This window comes from Gekko japonicus, unplaced genomic scaffold, assembly GCF_001447785.1.
Source record: "Gekko japonicus isolate JY-2015 unplaced genomic scaffold, Gekko_japonicus_V1.1 scaffold222, whole genome shotgun sequence".
NCBI classification, from domain to species: domain Eukaryota; kingdom Metazoa; phylum Chordata; class Lepidosauria; order Squamata; family Gekkonidae; genus Gekko; species Gekko japonicus.
Genome location: NW_015167063.1, coordinates 1,166,255 through 1,193,563, shown reverse-complemented (window position 1 = coordinate 1,193,563; position 27,309 = coordinate 1,166,255). Strand labels below are relative to the sequence as shown.

The window sequence follows — 27,309 nt, the reverse complement described above, 5'->3', positions numbered from 1 at the left end:
GCAAAGGCGTGAGGAATAGGATAACCATCCCGCAAGTTTCTTGCGAGTCTCCACTTGTGCTTATCTAATTCCCTTTTGAAGCCGTCCATGCTTGTAGCCGCCACCACTTCCTGTGGCAGTGAATTCCAAGTGTTCATCACTCTTTGGGTGAAGAATTACTTCCTCTTATCCGTTCTAACCCGACCGCTCCGCAATTTCATGGAGCGCCCACGAGTTCTTGTATTGTGAGAAAGGGAGAAAAGTACCTCTTTCTCGACCTGCTCTTTCCCATACATAATCTTATAAACCTCAATCATGTCACCCCTCAGTCGTCGTTTCTCCAAGCTAAAGAGCCCTAAGCGCCTTAACCTTTCCTCATAGGGAAAGTGTTCCAACCCCTTTATCATTCAAGTTGCCCTTTTCTGCACTTTTTCCAAAGCTATAATATCCTTTTTAAGGTGTGGTGACCAGAATTGCACACAGTATTCCAAATGAGGTCGCACCATTGATAGGGGCATTTCTAAGCGCTTTAACCTTTCCTCATAGGGAAAGTGTTCCAACCCCTTTATCATTCAAGTTGCCCTTTTCTGCACTTTTTCCAAAGCTATAATATCCTTTTTAAGGTGTGGTGACCAGAATTGCACACAGTATTCCAAATGAGGTCGCACCATTGATAGGGGCATTATGATATTGGCTGATCTGTTTTCAATACAGATCAGGTACAATGCCATAGACTCCACCCTCCAAACCAGCCATTTTCTCCTGGGAAACCATTGTTGCCAGTCTCCAGGTGAGGGCTGGAGATCACTCAGAATTAAAACTAAATAAGTACAAAAAACATGGCTGCTTTGAAGACCTTTTTGCAGGCATACTGTTTTCTAGTTTTCCCACAACCATATAAATAAGAAAAAAAAATTGAAAAACCATGGTTTACTAAATTAAAATCTTCCCAGCATCTAATTTTTGCCCCTTAGCGAACTTACCTGCATAAAAAGTCTTGCATTCTTCAGGGCCTGGATAATAAAAGGCCTGGAACACACCAGGCTACTCCTTTTATATCTCTGGTCCCATTGTGAAACTAAAAGATCAGCCCCTCCCAACTGCAGGGACTGGTGTGATCCAGCAGGGTTCTTCTTATGTTAATTATGTTAGCCAGCCACCTCAGCTGCTGCCCAGGGCCAGGCTGTCATAGACAATTTTTAGGCAGTGGCCTAGAGTGGGCCCTTATGAGGGAGCGCCCCCCGGCCTGCCGCCCCTCCCCTCCCTTGCCTAAACAGGGTAGTAAATCACGGGCCACTGCCCACCTTTCTGGGAGGGTGACCCAGTTGCCCAAGGGGAGCCAAAGGCACAGTGGGGAGCAGCCTGGAGCCAGCCCTGCCTGTGGCCACCGGCGGGGGCACTTCACAATCACAGGCTGCCCTCTCATCCCTGCTCCTCTGGCCAGCCAGTGGGGGAGTGACTCCTGGCATGCCTGCCTTCACCGCCTGCTGCCTTTTTCCGCTGGCCAGTGGAAACCAGGGCTCCTGCACTCTGCCCGCCACCACCGCCCTGAGTTCTACCTGCACTGCCTTCTTCCATCTGCCTGAGCCGGCCATACCTGGTGGCTGCCCCACCCCCAGCTCGCCAGAGCCAGTCCTGTTGGCCAACCTCCAAGCAGGGCCCTGAGCCAGGCCAGGCAGGATTGCTGGACTGACCCCCGGCCTTAAAGCAGGAATGGAGGTGGTGAAGGCTGGGTCGGGCACACGAAAGAGGAGCTGGCGGCGCCCCACGGCCAAGGAGCAGCTTTCCAGAATGGAGGGCTTAGGGTTGCCAGCCTGCAGGTGGAACCTGGAGACACTCCCCCCCAGGCTCCCCCCATTACAGAGATCAGGTCCCCTTGAGGAAGGGCATGCATTGGACTCAGCTGAGCTGCCTCCTCCCCAAACTCTGCCTTCCCCAAACTCCCCCCCTATCCCAGTCCCCAGGAATTTTCTAACTCAGAGTTGGCAACCCTATTTAGACTCCAGGCATTGGAGGAAGCCAGGAACTCCTGGCTTTGTTAATGGCCCTGTTATTGGTTCATTGGTATTTTTATGTTTCTTGATTGTATTACTGTGCTAATTGTTACTGTAGAACCAGATCAGGAGTTTTTATGTTTCTTGATTGGATTACTGTGCTAATTGTTACTGTAGAACCAGATCAGGAGCAAAGACACTGGGATTGTGGGCTTTCGAACCCCTAAAGGTCAGAGCACAAAAACACATCTTAAAAGCCATTAAAACCAGAATAAAACCGTATTAAACCAATTTTAAATTAGCAATTTCAAATTTTGTGGGTTTTATTCTTTCTAAAATGCATTTATGTTTGAAAATTGGTGGGTGCACAGGGAGTGGGGGCGCCAGAAGGTAGCCTTGCCTAGTGTGCAAAAAAACCTGGAGCCGGCCCTGCTGCTGCCACTTCCACTGCCTCCTCCTCTTTCTCTTTCCTAAATAGTAGAAGTAGTTAAGGCCTCATAGATCTATGAAGCTTAGCTTAAGATAACAAAACCATAAGACAACATTAAATAACAAATAGCAACAGAAGTGGCAACCATCTCCTGTAGTGCTCTTAATTTCCTATTCCACAGCAATTATCCCAGTGTGTGAAAATACTCCCTCTAAGGTGTGGAGTCCTGTGAGCAAAAACTCTACTTTGTGAGCTACTGGCATTACAGTTGTGAGTGAGCAATTTGGCTGCTGCATAAATCAGTTTGCTCTGGAGCCATCCTTCCTGAGCTAAGACAAAAATCTGTAAGCTGGAGGCTAAAAACCTGTGAGCTAGCTAGCTCACACTAACTCAGCTTAGAGGGAACACGGGTGTGTGGTCTCTATATAATGGACTGCAGAGGAACCTCACTTACAACAAACTAACACTGGCTAATGCACAGGCAGGTCACCTAATAACATAGGAAAATTATTATTTAATTATACTTGATAAAATCACAACACAAATTGTTGCACGTGAATACAGGCAATACCTGTTCATTGTCATAAATGGAGATGAATGGTTATCCACATTTATAAATATCTATGGCACTTTACATGGCATTTTTGCGTGTGGGCTTTTTTCCATGTGGGGTTTTATGTATATGGGATTTTTTCCGTGTGGGCTTTTTTCCGTGTGGGCTTATTTCCACGTGGGCATTTATGACGGTGGGGTTTTTTCTGTGGGCTTTTTTCCTAGAACCATATATAACAGTCCCTTCATAAGGGATGGTTGTCATTTCAGAATTGCTGGATTAACTACTGTCCTGCCCTTGACAAGCTTCACCCAATGTTTTCTACCATACAGCTTCAGATACTTCTGCACCATCAGTTCCTGGCCAATATCTTACCTGCATCCACACTCAGTCTGACTGCTAAGGTGGCAAATTCCAAAGCCTTCTCATAGTTCTGGAGCTCAATCTGCAGCTCAGTCAGCTTGTGGAACACCCTCAACTCAGTCTGCGTGGCTTTCAACTTTCTTGCTAGAGGAACGGCTCCTCCCTGGGCAAAACAGGAAGCAATGTGGACATTTACTTGATTGTTTCCCACCAAGCCATCCCACTGCAGCCATCATACCATGCTGGCTATGAAAGGGCTCTTCAAGAAGGAAAGTCAAGAAGAAAAAAAGACCTGGTCTCCCCTTCAGTCAATACATCTGAAATTTTGTTTCTATGGTTGCTTGGCTCCAGATCCTCATTTACTCACAAGCCATACAAGCCTTGGGTTCGGTAGTTTGGTGCTATAGGGTAATGTACATAAATGTGGCTTCATTTTCTTATTCTAACCTATCAATTGAATCTCTCAGAAAGCAGAGAAAGGCAGATATTCTTGTAGTTGTGGTTGTTCTTTGTAACCTTGGTACTTCTGTCCAGTTGGTTTTTGTCTAGAAGCCTTTATGCTGACTCAATATAGGGCTCTTCCGCATTCTCATTTTTGTCACTCGTTTGTCCCTATTGCTTTGGATTCCCCCCCCTCCTCTTTTCCACGTGTGTTTTGCTCCCTCTGGGACTACTAGAGAAAGCAAAACACATTGGGGGAGGGGGAAACCCTGAAGCAACAGGGACAAATGAGTGATGAAAATCAGAATGCGGAAGAGCCCATAATTGCACCTTTTAATCCAGAAGAGAAGAATACTGAAGCACATGGGGGTATAGATGGACTAATCAATGTTTTATCTAAAAGAAGTTTTCAAAAATGCCCCTATCAAAAATTGTCTTTAATCTGAGGAAATCTATCCCTTTTACCTAGCTGTGAGAAGTGCTGTAGGAGTGTATCTTGCCCAAGTTCCCAAGGTGAACCACAACATCTATTTTAAATCAAGCAGCAAATCACAGTTGCTGGGCAGCATGATGATAAAGTGAAAGCCATTCCTCCTGCAGATGTGTAGAGAACACTACTTCACACACAAACAGAACAAAGCCATAGAAACTATCCAAGTCTGAATAAAAATGAAGGCTAGAGAGCAACTCAAAGACACCCGCACCATTTGACTTCAACGGACATGCTCTTTCATGTGTGGAATGTATTCTGCAAAGAATACAGAAGTATTACACATCTGTGAATAACCCTTGGAGATAGAATAAATGTTAAAAGTCACTGAAGGAACCACTGGACATGCAAAAGTGAAATACTAAACAAACAGAAAACTTTCATATGTACACAGGAAGCTGCCTTATATCAACATGGTCCCAGGGGTCCTCACTTTGTCAGGAAGATATTGTTGGCAGAAAGCCAGCAGCAGATGCATTCCATCCAGGCTAAGTTTTATCTTCCTCTCTTGCAAGAAGTACTAGGAATACCAAAGGCACAAGCCAAAGGGATCTTGGCCCACAGGCTCTTAAGCCCAGGGCTTTCAGCCTGGGGCCTGTGTTAGGTAACTTCCTCTAGCAGAACCAGCCCTGGGCCAGTTTCTTTTGTTGTTTTATTGTATTCCAGTATTTTTGTGAGACACTTTGGGCCCCCTTCAAGGAGAAACGCAGCATATAAATGCAGTAAATAAATAAATAAACAAGCAAATGTAGTGCAGTTGTGCCTACTCTGATTGGCAACAACTGTCTGTGGTCAGAAGAAGAGAAATGTCTTTTCCATAACTTGTCACCTGGACTCCTTTTAACTAGTGACTGCAGAGACTGAATCACTGGGAACTTCTGCATGCAAAGCTATGCTCTTCCACTGAGTCACAACCCCTTCCCCTGCTTGATTGTGGGGTATCTCAGTGGCAAAGTGTGCCTCAACACAGATGGCATGGGTCTGAGAGGTTTTATTTAATGTTAATATCACTGTCACAATGTCCACTAACTTCCCCACTCTCTATATCTATAGAACAGCTAGATTCGAGTCCAGTAGCACCTCAGACAGCAATCAGATTTTGGGGGTTTGACCTTTCAAGAGTCAAAGTTCCCTTTGTCAGATACATATCAGGGTATGAGTTCGAGAGTCACAGCTCCCTTTGTGAGATATGTATCTGACAAAGGGAACTGTGACTCTCAAACTCACACCCTGAAATTTTTGTTGGTCTCTAAGGGGCTCTTGGACTTGAAGCTAGCTGTTCTCTTGCCCTCTGAATCTATTTCTGTAGTCTCTCTTTCAAGGACATTAATGGTTAAGTGACATCTTAATATGGAAATCTGCATAGGCTGATGCCAGCAGTTGTTGCTACTGGTACCCTGTAATATTCCACTGCGCTTTGTCTGTTCTGGATCCCATTGAAGAAGACATCACCAGCTTCTTCATACAGGTTCATGGCCAGATGCAGCTCTCCAGGTTTCAGTGCAGTCTGTATGGCTGCCTGCAAAGGGTTCAGACAAGGAAGAGCTCAGACAATATCATCACACAGGAATAAATTCAAAGCCCTGACTGAAACTGCCAAATGCTGCAAGCAGACTCAAATTCTGCAAATGCCACAAAGTACAACACACTTCGGGAGATCTTTTATAGATGTGGAAAATGCAGTTGCGTATTTCCTGCATACATCAAGCTCCGAGCACAAACCTGTAGATTAATGTGATACAAGGATTGTGCCTCCTTTTTATTGCCTGTTCCTCAGCCAAGACCAAGTCAGTAAGTATAAGTGGGAGGGAAATTTCCTACTAGACAGTGAGTCTTGAACACCCACAGTGTAGCAACCACTGTACAGGGCATAAGTGAAAATTTCTTTTTTCAAACATACCAAGACGATAATCCCCCCCCCGTGGTTTGGCCGTTTGTTATTTATTGGTGATTCAAACCTCATCTTCACAATGGTCTCTCACAAAGAAGTATTCACTTGACAGATACCACAAATCTTCAGAGCCTTGTGCTACCTGCAAATACATTTCCACCAGTTCGTCCTCTTGCATTTGATAGTAGAGCCTCCCCGCCTGCAGCCAGGTCTGTGCTGTTTTGACTGTCTCCCCGAGATCGATGAAGATTCTCAGACTCTGCTTGGTACAGTCCAGCGCCCGTTGCAGAGATCTATGGGGCTCACAAGGACTATTATTACAAAGAAACTCTGGAGCTCCTGCATCAAACCAAACCCTTTCTGGGCAGCTCTGCAAAACGTTCCTCGCATTGCTGTCTGTGGCATCCTATGTGCAAGCAAAAATGCTTTCATTCCCCTCTAATTCTAAAGGAAAAACCCTTGTAAAACAGGTAGTATGGGTCATTCATGCTGTGATCACCTATTATTTGAAGGGTATTACAGCATAAGACTGAAGGCAAGTCAAAATGAATGTTGTGGAAATTATGCTCTCCATCTCCCTGCACTGAATACCACCAGTTCACCACCTTTAGTAGTCTCTATATGTGGTGGGGTGGGATGCAGGAATTAATAATAGATTCAAAGGTGGAGCCTTAGTAGTGTTGGAAAAGGCAATGTCTGGTGTACAAAGGAGAAGAGAAGACCCTGTAGGGGGCAGCAAGAAGACAATTAAATAGGATCGTGAGATCAGCACCTTCTCTCCTGTTAAATGTCATTCCTTGTCTGTCTCCAGATTACTACTCTTAGGGCAATTTCCCCCTTCTTGGAAGTTCCACTCTCTCTCTCTCTCTTTCTCTCTCTCTCTCTCAGCTAGAGATGTAATTAGCAATCTCTGTCTCTCCTCTTTCCTATCAAGTATGTTAATTCCTAAATAAACCTTTATCTACACTTAAAGTAGGCTGTGCACCGTTGTTGTGTTAATTACTCTGCCAACAAGTAGTACTCCTTGTGGGCAATTGAGGACTACAGCAAAGTCATGTGGACTTAATTGAATAGACTATAGCCATTCTGCCAACCAAAGCACTGGAATATCCTGCTGTTTGTTTGGCTGCTTGGCCTTCAAAGCTAGTGAAGAAAGCTGTTGTTTTCATTCAGACACTGGGATGCCTGAACAAGGATGCTCACACAACAGGCATCTGCTGCTTACATTCCTTTCCTCTGAGCATATTCTGATTTTGCCTTTGCATGGGGAGAACAGCATCCAGATTACTGACATGACGCAGCTAGTTGTTGCAAGCAAAACACAGGCAAGTTGCAAGTGCTATATGGGTAACTGACTGTACCATTTCTTTTGGCCCCTGGGGATATCTTGCTACCTAACATCAGTTTTCCCAGATAACCAGGATGTGCCAGAGATTCATGCCTACCTATTTGCTTTAGCATGTTCATCTCTCATCCTTCCTCCAAAGAGTTTGGGGCAGCATGCATTTATTAAGCCCAGTCACCTTTTCACATTTTCATTGACCCATGCATGAGAAGACCCACTTCACCCAGTGTCCATAGCATTTCTTGCAGCATAAAGAAACAATCTGCTTTCAGCAGTCCAGCAAGGCAGATCACAAATCTCAATTCCTCTAGCAGAGGTTCAGGGTTTCACACTAATGGAAAAACATTAGCACCCAGTAGCATACCCAGCTCCAGGTCTAACGTTTGACAAAGAAAAGCCTTTATTTTTAACCTCCTCTTGGAATACCTGGTCACAGGCACTAATTGGACCTTGCAACCAGATTCACCTGAGCCCGATCCTGGTCAGAGAGTCTGACATGTAAATGAATATTGGGCAGAGGTAATTGAAGGTGGAGCTGATTGAGATTCACATGCTCGGCCATTGCATGGGAAGCCCAACCAGCCTCAGCTGTCCAAGGTCATTAAAAAACCCCAACAAGTCTTCACAGAGTCAGTGCTAGGCAACCATGAGCTAATGGTCTACAGGTGGCCTTATTAGCACTGCTCCAGCTCTAGAATGTAAGCTAAGCACTGCCTTCTGCAAGGAACTACAAACGATAAACAACTAAAAAAATAAAATAGCCCCTGGTTACTACAGCCATGTATATAAAAGGCAGTTGAAAAATTCAGGTGAATAAATAGGAAGATCAACATGTGGGGCTTTTCTGCCTTATGATTTGACAGTAGGGCTGCCAAGCCACGGTGGGGGATCCATGCGTTGTCACAGGATCCCTTTCATGGGGGGGACAGTGATATGCATTGCACCGGCATCGCCAGGATGTGATGCTACGCGTCGCTCTGGCAACGGGGCTGTTTGGCAGCCCTATTTGACAGTACTGTATACACTTGCTGTTGAAGCGGTGTCAAAAGGCACATCAGACTTGCACTGCTGGACTTAAGACATATTTTGCATTTGAACTGAAAAGATAAATAATACCTCAGTCCAGCAGCACCTCAAAACCTATTACATTTATTTTGGCATAAACTCTCATGGGACAGAACCTGTATCATCTATTATAAGAAGCAGTTATCAAATAGGTAAGGTAAATTGGTAAACTGTGCACAGGGGTTTCTCTCTCTCTTTTTTATTTTCTTCTCTCTATAATCTGATTTAGTCAGCTACTTCATATAACTGATGAAGTGAGCCCTGGTCCAGAAAGGCTATCTATAAATATATTTCTTTTATTTATTTAATCACTACTCTTTGAGATGCCATGGTTCTCATTTTTTTACAGTGGACTAACGTGGCTATCCTGAAACTTGTCATATTTTAAAAATTACACTGTGTCCTAGTTCTCATTGAGGTGATAAACCTGTGCAAGTTCTGTGCCGCTTCAGACTGCAGATGGACACTCATATAACTTAATGTTCCACTAAATATATCCTTGCAGAATATGCATGTTGGGAAAGGCTAGTCAAGAACTCTTCTTGGCATCACGTTTTCTACTTGAAGGATATATTTTTTTCCTGTGGAGGACCATTCAGTTCTGTGAGCTTCCCTTTGCAGTCTGAAGTAGTACAAGGCAGACACCATACGAAATCGTTCATACACGAAGGCTGGAGGCAAGAAGATAATGCCTTCCCTGGATCCCAGTGCAACTTCTTTATCATTCTTCATAGTAACCTGTACTGACATGGGGGGATAGAATAGAGATGTGCAATTTTTGCCAGAGCCATTAAAAGGCATTGAAGATACAAGAAGCCAAACCATTCTAAGCAGAGCTCATTCATAAGGAGAGCTTGATCCTCACAGAATATCTCTGCAGGTGCACAGGATGTGTAACTAATATGAAGCACTGGAAGGCACGTCAAAACAAATAAAGATGTATGGCAAACCATGCAAACTGACAATGTACCAGATTAACAGTGGTTACTGAACACAAAGAAATGCCCTCTCATACAGAATCAGAATTAACGCTGTGTCCTAGACAATTATAATTGAAGAGGTATTGTTGAGAGCAGGGGTCATTTAATAGAAAAAGAGGTGCAGGAGCTTATTAGTGTAACTCATTATTATAACTCATTTGCATATGCCACACACCCTGACATCACCGGAAGTATGTCAGAAGGCAACGCCCACCGCTCAGGCTCCACCCCCAAAATCTCCAGGTATTTCCCAACTCAGAGCTGGCACACCTACCCTCCTTTCTGATTTGTTCTAATTTTGGGAAAGAGAGAGAGAGAATAATCCTGATCACAAAATAGATTATTTTAATGCAGAGATATCAATGATATTTAGCTAAAGCAGAAAAAAGGACTTTAAAAAGAAAGCAAAGCATGTTTCCCTTTGTATACAACAGAAGAGTAATGACTCTTTCCTAATGGTTGCTTATTATGGAAGAAGATTTGCAAATGTTGCTCATTCTTTTCTATCAAAGGGGAGAGGTATGACTGTTGCCGAAAATCTGTCTTTTATTTGGTATTTTAAATGGAAGAAGAAAATGGAAGAGTTGGTTTTTATATCCCACTCTTCTCTAACCTAAGGAGTACATATGAGATATTTGCCATATGGACCCACAATCCAGTTCCACAATTCTAGGAAAACTATGTGTTTTGATTAAAAAATGCAAAGAACATCTCTAAATCTATGGTGACAGACAAATGTCCTGTTTTCCTGCCCCACCCCACTGGAAGGCACTGAAGCACACAAGATGCTAAACCAGCAGTCACAACAACATTGCAATCGCCTAACCAAGTTGTTACCTCTGGGGTAAAAATCTAGTAAAGTGTCTACTTTGAACAGATTGCACTGTGCTGCAGCCAGATCTCCTGCATGTGTACTCGAAAGTAAATCCACTGCAAAATGGGACTCACACCCTGCCAAGCAAGTGAGTTTAGGCCCCTTGCTTTAAAAGTTGCTTCTTGTTTAGTCTTCGGTTCCTCGTACTATTTGCTCTCTTATATTTCTGAAGCTGACTTCAGTTCCTCCAGAAATGCAGGCTGGAAGGGGGGGGGGCGAGCTCTTGTTCAAATTTTAATTTCTGGGAAGAAGCTAAAATTAATAGAGAATTGTGACATAATGCGTCACCGGGGTGGGGTGGGGGAGTGCAGATGGGAAGAGAGCAATAAAACAAGTGCCAAGAAGAAGAAGCCTCAAAGGGTTTTTCTGCATCAGATTACAATCACTTCAAATAAAGTTTTCGGGTTCCTCCCCCCTCCAATGAAAAACTATTCATTACAAACTCTAAATGTGAACTCACAAGCCCTGGACTTAAGACTTCTCCCGCCTTCTTTTTGAAAAGTATTATTAGTGGTAGCTGCAAAAATAAATAAATAAATAAACCACGTAAAACCGACAAGCAATCGTCGGCTCGATTCCATTCATTAACCGTTCACACCATATGGGGCTATTCTCCTCCCAAGGTTTCCCTTTCTTCTAGTAAGGCAAAGCCCATCAGTTGCAGCCTCCTTCACAGCCATCCTCTCCCCCTCCCCCCCCCCACTCTCTCCTCACGTTGTGTCCTGGAAAAGTTGCTGGGAGGAAAGGAGGGGGAGTTTCGGGCGACTGCCGCCACCTCCTGCACTTGGAAGTGAGAAGTGATGTTGGGTGATGGTCCCTTATGCAGGCAACCTAGGCGTTGGTTTCAAGGCTCCCCCCTTCTGGTGAAAGGCAGACTGTGGGGCACCTGGAAACCAGTTTGAGGGAGAGAGGGGCTTGAGGGATTGCTGCAAATGGTCAGGCGGCAGCGGTGGTGGAGGAAGAAGAAAAGGCAGCTGTGAGAGTGGCAGGAGGACTGAGAGCAGCCGGAGCTGCTGCGTGCTTTGCCTGGCTAGCTGGCGGTGGAGTGAAGGTGCTGCCAGGGTGGCCCCTCCATGTCCGCCGCTGCCTTCTCCTCCTCCTCCTCCCCACCTTCCCTTCATGAGTCTCCAGTTTGAGCTGGCCAGAGAAGGGGAAGGCAAGAAGTAGCAGCCTGGCTAGGGAGGCGCAGTGAGCGATAGGGGCAAGAGGAGCAACAGGCACCGGCCAAGTATGGCTGAGAAGTGGGCTGTGCAAGTTTGCAGTGGGGTGGCAGCGGGAGCCACAGCTGTGGCAGGCGGCGGAGCCAGTGGGTGCCCTGGCTGGCTGCTGCTTGCAGGCGAGGCAGGGAAGGCATGGAGAGGCATTTAAATGCCTCCCTGCTTCTTCAAGGGCCTTCCCCACTTGCCTGCCTTGGCAGGCAGACCGGGGGTGGGGGGGGGAGGGCTGCTGGGGGCGGGGCTTGCCATTCCTGGGCTCGTTACTGCCAGAATGGCGTTTCTGCACGTTCCGGCTGGAAATGAGCCCTGGTTGAGAGCTTATCTTTAAACTCCCATGCTCTGGTAGAAAAGGTCCTTTTAATCCATTTTCAGAAGGAAAGTCCTCTATAAATCCAGTTTGGCACCATAAGGGCAAGCTGAATCACATACGTTGAGTATCACTCTTTGGAAATTCCGATGTAATCCATTGGTTTAGAAATCTCTTGTTTAAAGGCAGTGTCAGAAATGAAGGATTGATCTTCATAAAAACATTCACATTTCCTTTATGTTAATGGACCATCTATATCTTTAGAGAGATAACCTCTGCAAGTCTAAACTCTTTCAGTCTTATCAAGGAACCACAGCTGTAATATTTTAAAAGACATATCCAATGAATTATTGCTATTTTCCATATAACTAAGAAGGTTTTGTAAATATGGGTGGTTCTTAAATTAGCATAGTAAATAAAATCAGTTTCCTAGAAACAGATTGAGTCAGGGGACAAGGTCAGATGTGCTTTTAGATCTGACTCAGCTGCGAATGCCTGACAGATCTAAAGGGCATGAGCAGATAGCAACATCTGGGAAAATTCCTGCAGCTGTTGACACTCCATGCTGCCCCACCATGTAAGTGGAGTTAAAAGACACTGGGGAAAGTCCAGTCCTAATGCTTGCCAATGGGCCACAGACAGACTTTCCCCCGTCCGATCACTCAAGCACTCACTCAACCCATCCGGATGGTCTGCTGATTCCATCCCTACTTGGTGCCATTTCCCCCCCTCACTTAGCAGTATGTGCATAACCATATACTCCATGGGGAACCCTCCATGTGGAGGTGAGAATCCTTGTTTAAGTGCATGGGCAACAAAAGGAAAAAAATCACTTGCCCCACACGTGCCATCTGATCACGTAGTGATGGGCTGAGCCCACAGCTACAAAGGAAGTGTGCTCACACAATGCCATGTCAATTTCCACTGGGGGAAATAGGCTCACTTTCCCTCTGCACCAAATGGCACGTCTGATCGCAGCCAGGGTTAGTTACTCCCCCCAGGTTCCCTTTGGACAATGGTTATTATCACCCATTTTGGAGGAGAACTGCATTCCATTTTTGCCTTAGAGAAGTGTAATAATTGTCTCCAAGTTCAGAAACTCTTAGGTCTTAATGCCAGCTCAGCACAGTCGCACCAACCTGGAGCTAGAGTCCAGTGGCACCTTTAAGACCAACAAAGTTTTATTCAAGGTATAAGCTTTCATGTGCAAGCACACTTCCTCAGATACAGTGAAACAGAATTTCCTCAAGCCCTACTAGGCCTGCCAAATCTCGCCAAATCGCGGCGGGGGATCTGCATGTCTTTGCAGAATCCTTGCCGCGGGGATGGCGAGACGCGTTGCACCGCCATTGCCAGGACATGACGCTATGCGTCACTCTGGCAACGGGGCTGTTTGGAGCCCTGTTGCCAGAGTGACGCGTAGCATCAGATCCTGGCGACAGCAGGTGCAATGCGTCTCGCTGTCCCCATGGCAAGGATTCTGTGAAGACCTACAATCCCCCGCTGTGACTTGGCAACCCTAAGCCCTACATATAGGAAGATGGGGGGGGGCAGCCATCAGGTCCTAAAAGTGCCACTGGACTCAAACTTAGTTCTCACATTTGTTATTAACTCCTTTATTATCTTTATGCCAATCTGCTGCTATTTACATTTTGTACCAAATGTGTTATTCCAATCTTAGCTGTATTTATTGCTCAGTTACTTATGCATCTTGACTCTAATTAGCTCTTCCTGGCAACTAAACCACACCACCTGTATGTAATATTTGAAGTGTAGATATGTAATCTGTTTCAATGTATTTGAAGAAGTGTGCATCTACACATGCAAAGTCTCTCTGTTCTTGCATGTACCCAGGGTTGAGCTTGGTTGGTCTTGGGGGTGCCGCCAGACTTAAGCTTTATCCTCACATTTGTGTGCTAATTTACTGCCCTTCATTGATCTTACTGGTTGCCTTGATACAATCTCAGCTTTACTTGCGGATCTTGTCTCTGACTGTCCCTTCCTCTTTTTTTGGAAAAACAATTTATTAGGATATATTAATAGTTCAAACATATATCACATTACAAACTGTTATACATCCTTCTTCTCCTAATTCCCCACCCCTTTTGACTTCCCACAGTGCTCCAACCTCCAGCGCAAATCTTAAATTTTCTTCCTTTCTCCCTTACTTGTTACTCAATTTCTACAGGTAACACATCTTTCAACTGTTGTTCTTATATATTTACACTTCTTCTAATAGCATTCTTTTTTCAATAGTTATCAAAGCAAAGTAAGTTGTTCTTTACATCCCAATATTTCTCTAAATATTCTTTAAAGTCCTTCCAGTCTGCAAAAAATTCTTCTGCCTCCAGATTTTTAAGTTGTCTTGTCATTTTGTCCATTTCAACCATAAAGAGTAGTTTTTTTATCCACTCTCCAATTTTGGGAGTTCTTTTCTGCTTCCAGCATTGAGCATATGTCATTCTAGCAGTTGTAATCATATACCACATCAAAATTATTTTTGTAATATTAACTTCTTCCATTTTAAGACCCAAAAGGAATATTTCAAGTTCTTTCTTAAATTTACATTTCACAATTTTTTCCATCTCTGAATGGACCTCCGTCCAAAAGCTTTTTGCTTTATCACAAGTCCACCACATATGGTAAAAAGAGCCCTCTATTTTTTTACATTTTCAACACTTATTTGACATATTACTACTCATATTTGCTATCTTCTTTGGCGTCATATACCATCTATACATCAATTTAAAACAATTTTCTTTCAAGTTATTATTTTTCCACAAAAATTCCCAAGATGACATAGATATTTCTTTGTTCATATTAATTGCCCATTTTATCATCTGCTCTTTAACTGTTTCGTCTTCTGTATACCATTGTAACAATATCTTATACATTTTAGATATCAACTTTTTACCTCTCTCAAACCATACATTTTCAAACTCATTATATTTTTTCCTAAACCCAAAGACTTTTTTATCTGTTTTAAACAAATCATAAATCTGTCTATATTGTAACCAACCATAATTAAAGTCCAAATCTTCTTCCGCTTTCATTTCAAACGTCTTTCCCACAGGTTTCAAAATGTCTCTATATTGAAGCCAGTCTTCTCCTTTGTATATCGAATAAGGTTTGATTACCTCTGCTGGTAGTATCCAAAGTGGTCTCTCGTCTGAGAAGAACCTTCTATACTTAGTCCATGTATCAAATAGCGTTCTTCTAATATAATGGTGCTTTAAAAAATTGTCCATTTTTATTTTCCCATACCATAGATAGACGTGCCAGCCAAATTTACAGTCATGACCTTCCAACGCCAACAACTTTCTATTGTCCAGAGTAATCCATTGTTGCAACCAAGTTAAGCAAACCGCTCATGATACAGTCTAAAATTTGGTAATTGAAATCCACCTCTTTCTTTAGTGTCACATAAAATCTTCATCTTGATCCTTGGTTTCTTCCCAGCCCATACAAACTTTGAAATTTCTTTCTGCCAAGAATTTAATATCTTTACATCTCTCACTATTGGGATTGTCTGAAATAAAAACATCAAGCGTGGTAAAATGTTCATTTTAACCACCAAAATTCTCCCCAAAAGTGACAAATTTAATGTATTCCATTTTTTTATATCTTGCGGTATTTGGGGCCAGAGTTTGTCAGAGTTATTCTTAAAAAGGTCTATATTCTTCATTGTCAAATCAATTCCTAAATATTTAGTCTTTTTGACAACTTCACACTGTATCAATCTCTGAAGTTCCTCCTGCTTCCCACCAGTCATATTTTTACACATCACCTTGGATTTATTTTTATTTACATAAAAACCTGCTAAATCTCCAAACTCTTTTATTTTCTCCATGAGCAATGGTAAATTCCGTAAAGGATCTTCCACCATAAACATTACATCATCAGCAAAAGCTCTATACTTATATGAAAATCCTTTGTTGGTTAAACCCTTGATTTCTTTATCTTCTCTAATCCTTCCAAGCAGTACTTCCAGAATCCATATGAATAATAACAGGGACAAAGGACACCCTTGCCTCGTCCCCTTTTGAACTTTAAAATGATCCGTCACCTCCGTATTAATTACCAATGCTGCTTTCTGTTCCGAATATATTGCTTCAATTATATTTCTAAATGATTCTCCAATATCCATTTTTTCCATCACGCAGTACATGAAGTCCCAGTTTAAATTGTCAAAAGCTTTTTCTGCATCCACAAAGAAAAAACCAACCTTTTTTCCTGGATGTTTATCATAATACTCAATCGCATCAATCACCACTCTTATATTGTCCTTTATCTGTCTATTTGGTAAAAAAAAACAGCTTGTTCTTCTTCAATAGCATCCTTCAAATATATCTTCAATCTCTCTGAAATAATTTTTCTGGTATTTTCTTGTTGTTCTTATTTCATTTGTCAAAAGTTCAAAAGTCGGGGCTAGCTCTTCTTTAAATTTCTTATAGAACTTTACAGTGAAACCATCTGGTCCTGGAGCTTTCCCTAACTTTGCCTCCTGAATTGCCTTATAGATCTCTTCCTTCGTGATTGGACTGTTTAACATTGCCTTAATATCTTCTGATATTTTTGGCATGTTCAACTTGTCCAAGTACGTTCGTATTTTATCTTTTTCTGTTAACTTCTTTTGAAAAAGATTTGCATAATACTTAAAGAATGCTCTTTTAATTCCATTACTATCCACAATTTCTTTGTCTCCTTCTATTATTTTGTTTATTATTTTATTCTCCCGTTTTTCTTCAATTGCCACGCCAAGAATTTTCCTGATTTGCCCCTTCAAATGATTTCTGTTGTAGATTTTTCAAATTCCAGTAAATTTCTTGATTCATCAATGTATTCAATTGCTCTTGTAAAATTTGAATCTCTTTAATTACTTTCTTTTCCCCCGGTCTTTTCTTTAACTCTTTTTCCTTTACTCGAATTTTTTCCAATATATTAGTTTGTTGTTCCAGTCTCTTTTTCTTTTCTCTGCTGTTCAATGATATTAATAGCCCTCTCATTACTGCTTTGTAGGCATCCCAGTGTCAGCAAGCTGCCATAAGATGCTGTATTCATTTTCTGTGTTACTTTGCACCCTGCCCATCCCCCTTGTATTTTCCTGTGTAGGTGTTTACTGTCTTTTGCTGCTACATCTGCGGAACTGCTCAAGGTCAACCAGCTGGAGGTGGGATGGAGTTATGGCATTGCTTGGCTTATTATGTATCTCATGCCTGAGAACTGAACTAGTGTTTATGTTGCAGAACCGTTGTGTTCCCAAGGAATTGGGTGCTCGTTTTATCTGCCTTCCCGCCAGCGGGAAGTGGACTCATTGGTCCTCACCTGGTTCAAAGTTTATTTATTATGTTCCCTTAGGGGGCTTGTAGTTATTACTAACAATGCTTGTGTTCTGATCTCATCATCGCTTTATAATAAACTCTACTTTGTTCTTCAAACATGGATTTATTCGAATGCATGGGGAATCGGACACCCAGACTGTTTGTATCTGTATACCTTGGGTCAAGTTTGTTTGAAAAAAATGTTTGGTTTCTTTACTTATGGTGTTTACAATTTCTTGCTGATCCAACAAATCTTCATTCAATCGCCATCTAGGTTTTCTTTTCCCTTCTTTGGATATCCATAATATTGGATTGTAGTCTGCGTTTACTTTTGGCATAATTTCCACATTCCGTGTTTTAAAGCTAAATCACCAGTCGTCCATATCATGTCAATCCTTGAAAAAGAGTCATGTCTATTTGAATAAAATGTAAAGTCTTTGGTTGTAGGATTCCATTTCCTCCATAAGTCTTCCAATTTCTCTTGACTAACCAACTTGAAAAAAACTTTTGGTAACTTCCCTATCTTTTCATCTAACTTCTTCGATTTCCGATCCAGTTTGTTATTAATCATGCCATTGAAATCTCCCGTTAGTACAATTTGATCATAGGTCACCTGGTCCAAGTCTTGTGTCAAATCTTCAAAAAAATTCTCTTTTGCTCCATTAGGGGCATAAATATTTACAATCAGGATTTTCTTTTGGTGCATGGTCATTTCCACTGCAATATATCTCCCTTCTTTGTCTTTGAAAATTTCTTTAGGTTCTAGTTCTTTTTTAATATATATCATAGTCCCTCTATTCTTTTTTCCTGCCAATGAATAAAATTCTTCTCCTAATTGTTTGGCGACCAAATATTTTAAAATCTTGCCTTTTAATATGAGTTTCTTGCAAGCAAATTATGTTACATTTTTGTTTTCCCAGCCAATGTTTCACAATTTTTCTTTTATTGGGTGAATTAAGTCCGTTTACATTCCACGATATCAATTTGTAATCCATCCTGATGTCAAATTACTTATCTGCAGAGTCTTAGGATTATCAAACATAAATCTGAGCATTTGTTCTGCTGTCTTGAACATATGTCTTTAGCTTTGAAAATTAAAGCTTACTCCTTGTGGTATTTCCCATCTGTATCTTATGTTCAGCTGTCTCAATTTGTCTGTAAGCCTCCTGAATTTCTTTCTATCTTGAATAATTGCTCTAGGAAGTTCTTTCATTATTATTATCTTCTTCCCTTGCATTTCCAGTGGTTCAGTAAATTGTTTCTTAAGTATAACCTCCTTCATCCGTTTAGTTAGTAATTGTACGATCACATCTCTTGGCAAATTCTTCTGTTGTGCATAAGCTGAGTTCACTCTATAGATCAGGTCAAAATTGAATTCTATGTCCTCAACTTCTTCTTGTAGGTATTCTGCAAAAGCTTTGATCACTCTAGTACAGATGTCATCGTCTAATTTCTCTTCCACCCCTCTCAGTCTGAGATGAGTCTGCATAGCCCTGTATTCCATCATAGTGTCTATCCGTTTATTTTCTTTCACCACTGTATCCACTTTTTGGTCTATATCTTGTGTTTTTTGCTCTATTTCAGCAGATTTTTGTGCTAAACTCTGAAACTCTTTTTTAATTTGACCCATTTCTTTTTTAAGATCAGCCACCTCTGACACTACCAGTTCTTTCATTGTGGCCATATTTTTCCTTTGAACTTCCTCCATCTGTTTTCCCAATTCATGTATAGCATCCAACATCCTTTTTTCCATAGCTTCCATTGCTGCTTGCCATTCCTTATCTTTAGCCTTAGTCATCTTTGGGCTCGACCACATCGCTGCTCTCTGTCTGTCTTAAATCCGTTGTTAAATTTTGTCAAATCTCTTCCACCTTGAAATAAAATTCTGCTTACACAGTACAATTGTCCTTTATGCGCGTAGTCGAACCGTATGTGCTTAGTCGAACCGCTCTATTTTCTTCCTTCAAACTTCTAATCCAAGCCAGAAATTTTAGTTTTAAAAGTTAGTACTCCCAAAAATGTTGGGCGCTCCAACTCTGTGGTTTTGTAGACCAGAGTAGTCTCTTTCCTCTTTAACTTCCTGTCCGTTCGCTTATTCGGTCCTCTTCTTACCTTCCGGTGTCCCTCCTTCCAGTCCGTCTTTTAACCATCCGATCTTCTTCCAGTCTTCCAAACTCCCTTCTAGCCGCAGTCCCACATCTCTTCTATACTCCCTCTGCATCACTTCCGGAACGCCGCCCTTTCTATTTCTTCCAGATCTTCCCCCCCTCTTAGTCTCGCAATTGTTCGGACGTAAGTTTCAATTTCGTATCTCTCCCACCGCCACAGGAATGTTAAACAATTTCCTTTTTTCTGTAAATTTGCTTCATTTATCAACTTTTTTACAGTCCAAAGTTACTCAATTGCTTTTAATGTTCGTTATCGCTTGTCCGGATATTTCAACATGCGCTTACGACCGTTTCCCGGTAAGCAAAATGATGTTCGTTACCTTGTTTATTTATTTCTGGTTTTCACACTGCCTCCTTCGTTCCAAATCTTTCCCCTTTATTCCATGAGATCGGGAAATGACGATTTTAAGCTGATATCTCAGCTCAGTGTGCTTCTTTAGTGCTGTATGCAACGCCCGCTTCGGGAGAGGGGATCAAAGTGTAAAACAAGCCTCCTCCGAGGCTTGATCACACCAATCTCAACTCTCTCTTGGCTCTTGATGCCTGCCAGTCATTCCCCCTGCCTGGGGGAAGCCGCGTTGGACGGATATACTGTCCAAACTGCTATAAGGAACAACTGTCCACCCTGAGCACTTACAGGGTGTATCAAAACGCCATTTTACCCTGACCGGAAGCCCCGGCTCTGACTGTCCCTTCCTGATGGCTGCCTCCCATTTCCCTGTATATAGGGCTTGAGGAAATTCTATTTCACTGTATCTGAGGAAGTGTGCTTGCACATGAAAGCTTATACCTTGAATAAAACTCTGTTGGTCTTAAAGGTGCCACTGGATTCAAACTTTGTTCTGCTGCTTCAGACCAACATGGCAACCCCACTTGAATCAACCTGGAGCTAGTTAGAAAAGTTCCAAGGTTTTTTTTCTTTTGATTTGCTCATATAGGCTGTCTATTATCTTTGATGCTTTTATCTCTCTCTCTCTTTGTGATATTAATAAATATACTTTCCTGTATTCAAGTGATCTAGACTGATGTTAGTACAGAATCCCATCATGTGTCTAATTGCACTGTAATATTATAGAAATTCTGTTTCATGATGAGAGCATGAACCAGAGTTTCACCAGAGCACCTCTCACCTGACTACTGAAGCCTCCCTCCTAATTGGCGTTTACAGTTATACCTTCATCTCCTCACCTCTATCCAGAACTTTGCTACTAAAACTCTTCACCACTCTTGTCATTCCCATGTGACACTCCTCCTTAAATCCACCTATTGGCTTCCTCTCTGCTCCTAAACTCACACAATACTCCTGTCCTTACCTACAAAGCCATCCATGGGCTCATCCCTCTGTATCTTTCTGCCTTGTACCCCAATACTATACAACCCAGAGTATGATCAATGCTTCTCCTACTTTACCATCTGCAGCCTTCCAAAGGTCTTTTGCACCTTCAGGTAACTCTGCCCTTTCTCCCTGGCCTGAAACTCCTTCCCAGAACACCTGTGTGCTCTCACTTCTTTTAAATTCCTCTTCACAATCCATCTTTCCAATCCCATGAAGCCTTTTGGCACATCTGCCCTTCCCTACTGACCTTAAACCAAAGCACACATAGTGAAATCATATTCTTCATGTTTATCCCCAATTCTACTCCCTCCCCTTCTTTTACTGTCTTCCCCTGTTCAAACAGATAATAAGCCCCTCAGGGCTGAAACCTGTATTCTTGTGCTGTGCAAGACACAATGCACATTTATGGTACAATATTGCCATCTGTATATAGGTCAGGGCCCTGCTCCAAGGACATACTGCTCCTAAAATGGTTCCTAACTTGCACCACATTAGTATCATATAAAGAAGCAGGTGGGAGCTGTTGAATCTCTGAGGCACAGCCCAGAGAAGTAAGATTTTTTTAGGAATAAGCAAGACCCTTGGGAGGGGGAGAAAGTAAACCCCTTCAGGGGTCAATGGTTCATGACACATGTCCCCTTCAAACTGCAGAATGGGCAATTTAATTCAAATTGTTTGCTTATCTTATTTATTCAGAAAATGAATGCTGCCTCTCCAGCCCTGCTCAAGACTACTCACAACTAAAACAGTAAAACAGGACAGAGCAAATAGTAGTATAAAACCAATACAAAAAACAAATCATGACATATCATTAAAACAAAATCTAGATTTAAAAACAAAATGGTGTTGGCCACAAAAATAATGTTTCAGGAGCTTGTATGTTAATTGTTCCACTAATTTTTAACGAAAAAAATACTGAAATCATCTAACAACAAAATCACCAAAATATTGTTAGAAATGCTTTCGCCACTTCTAGTTAAGATCATCTTTCCAACCTTTTGACCCACCTTGTTGTATGTAGACTCTGGTATAGCTGGCCAAGAACCTGCAAAAGCTGTCCTTCCATTCCTCTGTCTTGGAGTTGCTGGGCTAGGGAAACTTGGTGCTCGTGGTAAACAATACAAGCACCAGTATTTGGGTGCACTTTGCTATGGAAATGGCAGAGGGATTCAACAGTGTGAAGCTGACCTGTAAGGTACAGTGTAATTTGATGGGTTAAAAGTCATGCATTTAGCAAAGGACATATTTGTTTCTGAAGATCACCTTCCCATACTCCAATTACTCACTCATCATGTTGCGAGACATCAAGGCAATTGCCAAGGCCAGCTCATAGAACAGCTTGCTCTCTTCTGATTTATGCCTCTCCACCAGGGATTGTGCCAACCACAGCAGGACCTGCACCAATTCCATCTGGGCATCATCACCACCCTCGAATTCAAAATACAACCTAACAGCCTGGAGAAAGTAACATTCAGCTAGGTGGTATGCACTGCAAGACAGAGCCAGGCATCCAAAGTTGCATAAGGCGATAGCTTGGTTCCGCCTGTTGCCTGTCTCCCGGGCTTTATTTAAGGCCCACAGGTAGTTTTTGGCTGACTTTTGCACCTGTCCTTCTTCCTTAAGGGCGATAGCCAGAAGGTTGTGGACCACCCCATCCTGTGTCACACTGTCTGTCTGGCGCAGAGAATGCAGGAGGCAGAGCATGATCTCTGAAGCTTTTTCCGGCTGGCCATTCAAAGCATACATCCATCCCAAAGAAAGGGAGGATTCAAAAGCCTCTTCCTCGCCCAACATTTTGCCGAGGGCAACAGCTCTGTTGGAATAATGAACAGCTGCCTGTACCACGCCATGCTTCAGGTACATTTTGGCTAAAACTGTACACACAGCTCTCTCAGTGGACACAGCTTTCTTTTCATGCGAGAAGGCCAGTGCGCAATTGAGATAATAACAAGCCACAGCAGGGACATTGCAGCTTCTTTCTTGGACTTTCAGGAGCTTAGAGGCATTCATAAGGATAAATCCAGCTCTCCAAATGGGAGTGAGTGCCACTGTTATGCCACTAGGGGAATATAGCCTGGCAGATGCCAAAGCAATGTGTGGCAAGTACTTCTTGTCATACAGGTAGCTCAAGATTGGCATTGTGCCTAAAGATAGCACTTTGGAGCCCTGGCTGGAGAAACTGGCACAAAGGAACTGCAGGCGTTCTGCAAATGGCAGGACCTCATCATATTTGCCCAGCTGAAGGAAGAGCCTGACAACAAGGAAGGAGGCACGGACTTCCAGGGCAGTGTTGGTCGTAGCAATTGCTTCTCTCAGGATGTACAGCATGACCTCTAGCTCATTCTCAGAGCTGAAGCAGTGCCCTGGAAGGCCAGCTACAAGGGCCACCGCTTTCCCAATCACAGACAAGAATTTTTGCTTCATCTTCTGCTTCAGATAAATGGCAGCCAGGTTTGTGTACAGGGAGGTGAGCAAGAGCAGATCCTCAAACCCCTTATCCATAGTGCTCATGGCTTCTTCAAAATAGACTCGGGCTTGAGAGAACTTGGCCCTCTTGACACAGAGTCGGCCCAAAAGAAAGCATATTCGAATGTGAGCCCAAGCAAGGTGACCTTTCTTGGCCCAGTTCCTGGATGTCTCAAGGTATAAGACAAGCTCCTCCTCATTGGAAAAGCCATAGAAAGTGGAATTGAGGAAGGAAAAGGAGATGTCATAGAGTCCCTCGAAATGGGCCACATAGCCATCTTGGTTAAGGAAAGTCAGTATAGGGTCAAAAACATCAGATTCTTCTATGTGTCCAGCATTCAAATCAATAAAGAATTTGGGATCGTCAAGGTCATCTGGCTCTGGCAAAAGTAAACTTTCCAGGGGAGAAGATGAAGATTCTCCATCTGGAGTGGACATCTCTGAATCACTAGGGGTGGGCAAGCTATTTGCAACCTGCCTGCCCCAACCCTCTAATGTCCAGCCATCCTTCAGGCCTTGCACAACCGCATCTGAAAAAGAAAGATAAGTCACAAGGAAGTGCTTCTCCTCAAGAAAATTCATTTCTGGAGAAAAGAGCATCCGTTTCCCCTTGCATCTAAACTCACCTGATGGTGTTTCTGAGAACACTGCTACAGGTTCAAAACCATCTGTGCAATCAACAGAAAGGGGGGGGGGGACATGCAAGATGAGCCACAGCAAGGTTCAACTTTAAATGCTGCACTAATAACAAGCCCTTCTGAGTGATTCAGCCTCAAGACTAACGATAGGAGACGTTCCAACTTAAACTTGGGAGTTATGCCTCGATGACAAAAAATATAGCAAGAGGGGCAAAGACACTGAAGAAGAGTGGGCTTCCAGTCAGTTCGACATAAGAGCAAACTGTTAGTTCTCCAAAGAGAAAATACTATCAACAACTGCAATTGAATTATGATAATAGTGGCAGTTTTTCTTTCACTCCTTTTTACCAGCCCTCTAGATTATGGAGCACATGGACTTTTAGTGAAAGGGGCCTTTGTGATATCTACCCGACTCCACTGTCAGGCAGCACTTTTTAAAAAAATGCTAAAATTGCCTGAACAGGTCATTATTTACTGAGTTTTATTTGACAGCAGGTGGTGCTATTGACTCAAAAAGGAGCATCTCACTTGCAGAATAAGGTGTATGTGTTGGGATGCAGGGAAGGGAGGGAAAGGCACACTCACCAAGCCTGTACACAGAGGCAATGTCCGTCTGAGCCAATTCACTGAGAAGACTACTGTAATGTGTCTCGCTTCCATTGCAGGGAACTTGAAGAAAGGAGGCCACTTCTTGTTCACTGAAAAATACTGGACTCTTTCTTCTGTGTTGGGATGAAACAAGGGTAAATGCCAGTGAGCACTGCATCCTTCCATCCTATTAACTTCTAAACTCATTCGTTCACCTGCACAGAGACACCGACAGGCTCTGTTCCTGTGAAATCTATAATCTCTCAGGACCCTAAGCTTGCTGTTTCTTGCTGTAAAGTAGAGGAAGGATACCATAACTGACATCTTACGTGTTTATCCCACTGTTCCTCCAAGTAAGCCAGAGTTGCATACATGGTTCTCCATTCCATTTTCACAATCACCCTGTGAGGTAGTTATTCTGGGAGAGAGTGACTGACCAGCAATCACCCAATGAGCTTCATGAGTAAAAAGTGATCTGGACTCAGATCTCCCTAGCTCCTGTCCAGTACTCTAACTACTACACTACATGGCCTCCCGATGATGTGATGTTTTACATGGTGGTGAATGCTTTGCCTCCCAAGTAGAGATGTGAGTGTCTGTAAAAAAATTAGAAATTTTGGGGGGAGGAATTTCCCCCCGTTTTCCCCAAGGTTGCTTTTTTCTCATTACATACAGACACAAAAGAAAAATTCAAGGAAACAGTGAAAAGAAATTCCTATGAAATATTTTCTCTTTCAGAATAAGCAAAACACTTTTTAACGCAAAAGTTTTCACATTCAAAATGTGTAGCATGAAAAAGTCTTAGGAGTTTTTCCATTTTTCTAATGGAAAAATCAGGTAATTTGCAATAGAGCTTATTTTAAAAAACTTATGCTGTAGGCATATACAATATTTTCAAGTTTTTTTCTTTTAATTTAAATAATTTTGTACCAATTAATATACTATAATATGTTTTAATGATAATAATTTTTAAAAAACAAACAAGTAGTTAACTTTTTATTTATGGTTTGAACATAGCACTGTAGGAATGTAGTAAAGATAATACATTTTAATGAGTTCCGTGTTTTTAACATTATGAAGTTTAGCTTAATATCCAAACCACTTTCATCTAGGTCTTAAAGCCAAATAGGCTGTTCAACCAGAAAAAGACAGCCATATAACAAAAAAGTTATTGCTGTTCACAGTTCATTAAAAACAAACAACATTTAATTGCAGCAGCTATATATTTGCACACATCTAATGTTATATTAAAATCTTAGGCCTGCTAACAGAGTCATGAAATGATAGTTTGAAGAGTGAACAGGCTTCCTATTCAGATGAGGATCCAGAAATGTTGTTCTCAGATCTGAATAAATGACACAGAAAAAGAAATATTCAATAGTTTCTACCGAAGACCTATCACAGATACAAACTCTAGATCCCCTTTCTTGGCCTGTAAATTGTCCATGTAAGACAGCAAGTGGAAGTGAACTCATTCTTGCAGGGGGGAAAAAATCTCTGATAGCATGGTGTTGTAATACTATAGAAATAATTGGTTGAGGCAGAGGGCATCCAATGAAGTTGGCCTCCCTCACTGAAGTCTATCATCATTATTTGGTCCAAATTAAAAAGACCTCTAGACCCAATTACTCCAGCTAAAACTCTGTTTGTGTTTATACACAATTGTTTTAAATTGTATTACCTAGTTGTTTAAAATATTATTATATTTATTAATGTATGTTTTTATCAATTTATGATGTGATACCCTCTAAGCCCGCTTGCAGGGAAGGCGGAATACAAATCCAAATAAATAAATAAATAAATATGGTAACTGATATGGATTAAAGTATGGCTATCCAAAGTACATGGGCAAATATACGCACCACTTTCCTTCCTGGAGACCACGCTGTTCTGCCACCACTAGGTGGCTACTAACCAAACTATAGGCACCAGTCTTCCCTAAGGCCAGAAGAGAGTCACAATCCAAATAAAGTGAGTTCAGCTTATCTGTGAACAGGTGAACACATCCAGGTTTAAAAGAATCTAATAATGACAGTGAAACTAGTGATTTCTTACTCTCTAGATTAATTGCAAGCCAATATTTAATAACAATTAGCCAGGCTATAAGAGAAATTGTCTTCTGCCCAGTTTCCATTCACATGGAGGATGAGGTGATACATCTAAGGACATGCTAAGGAAATTTGTCTGGATTACCCAGGCTACCAATCCACACCTGAATAGCATACTGTCAGCAAGCTTCCATAAGATGGTGTATTCATTTCTCTGTGTTACATTGCACCCTGCTCATCCCCCTTGTATTTTCCTGTGTAGGTGTTTACTGTCTTTTGCTGCTACATCTGTGGAACTGCTCAAGGTCAACCAGCTGGAGGTGGGATGGAGTTATGGCATTGCTTGGCTTATTATGTATCTCATGCCTGAGAACTGAACTAGTGTTTATGTTGCAGAACCGTTGTGTTCCCAAGGAATTGGGCGCTTGTTTTATCTGCCTTCCCGCCAGCGGGAAGTGGACTCATTGGTCCTCACCTGGTTCAAAGTTCCTTTATTATGTTTCCTTAGGGGGCTTGTAGTTATTCCTAACAATGCTTGTGTTCTGATCTCATCATCGCTTTATAATAAACTCTACTTTGTTCTTCAAACGTGGATTTATTCGAATGCATGGGGAATCGGACACATACAAAAACAGTGAGATTATTTTTGCCCAAAATGCATCCAAAGCTGCAGGGACAAATTGAGCACCTGTGGTAGAAAAAAATTTCCTCAAAATTGCAGCAGTACTCTTGGCTTTCATAAATATCTCTTTAGCAAGCAAAGCCCAAGAGAGTGAACACTGGAATGTAACTCCCAGATATTTATAAAATTGAAC

General features: G+C 42.2%; 1 protein-coding gene across 1 annotated transcript in view; it reads right to left on the bottom strand.

The window, feature by feature from the left end:
* SH3TC2 (SH3 domain and tetratricopeptide repeats 2) overlaps nucleotides 1-27,309 on the bottom strand; it is an 82,010-nt gene that overhangs the window by 6,349 nt on the left and 48,352 nt on the right. Inside the window, exons 10-16 of the mRNA XM_015412636.1 lie at nucleotides 24,444-24,580; nucleotides 23,847-23,888; nucleotides 22,041-23,750; nucleotides 21,762-21,942; nucleotides 6,284-6,434; nucleotides 5,647-5,769; nucleotides 3,332-3,482 (exon numbers count right to left, since the gene is read on the bottom strand). Coding sequence (XP_015268122.1) covers nucleotides 3,332-3,482; nucleotides 5,647-5,769; nucleotides 6,284-6,434; nucleotides 21,762-21,942; nucleotides 22,041-23,750; nucleotides 23,847-23,888; nucleotides 24,444-24,580 — 2,495 coding nt within the window. The remainder of the gene's footprint in view (nucleotides 1-3,331; nucleotides 3,483-5,646; nucleotides 5,770-6,283; nucleotides 6,435-21,761; nucleotides 21,943-22,040; nucleotides 23,751-23,846; nucleotides 23,889-24,443; nucleotides 24,581-27,309) is intronic.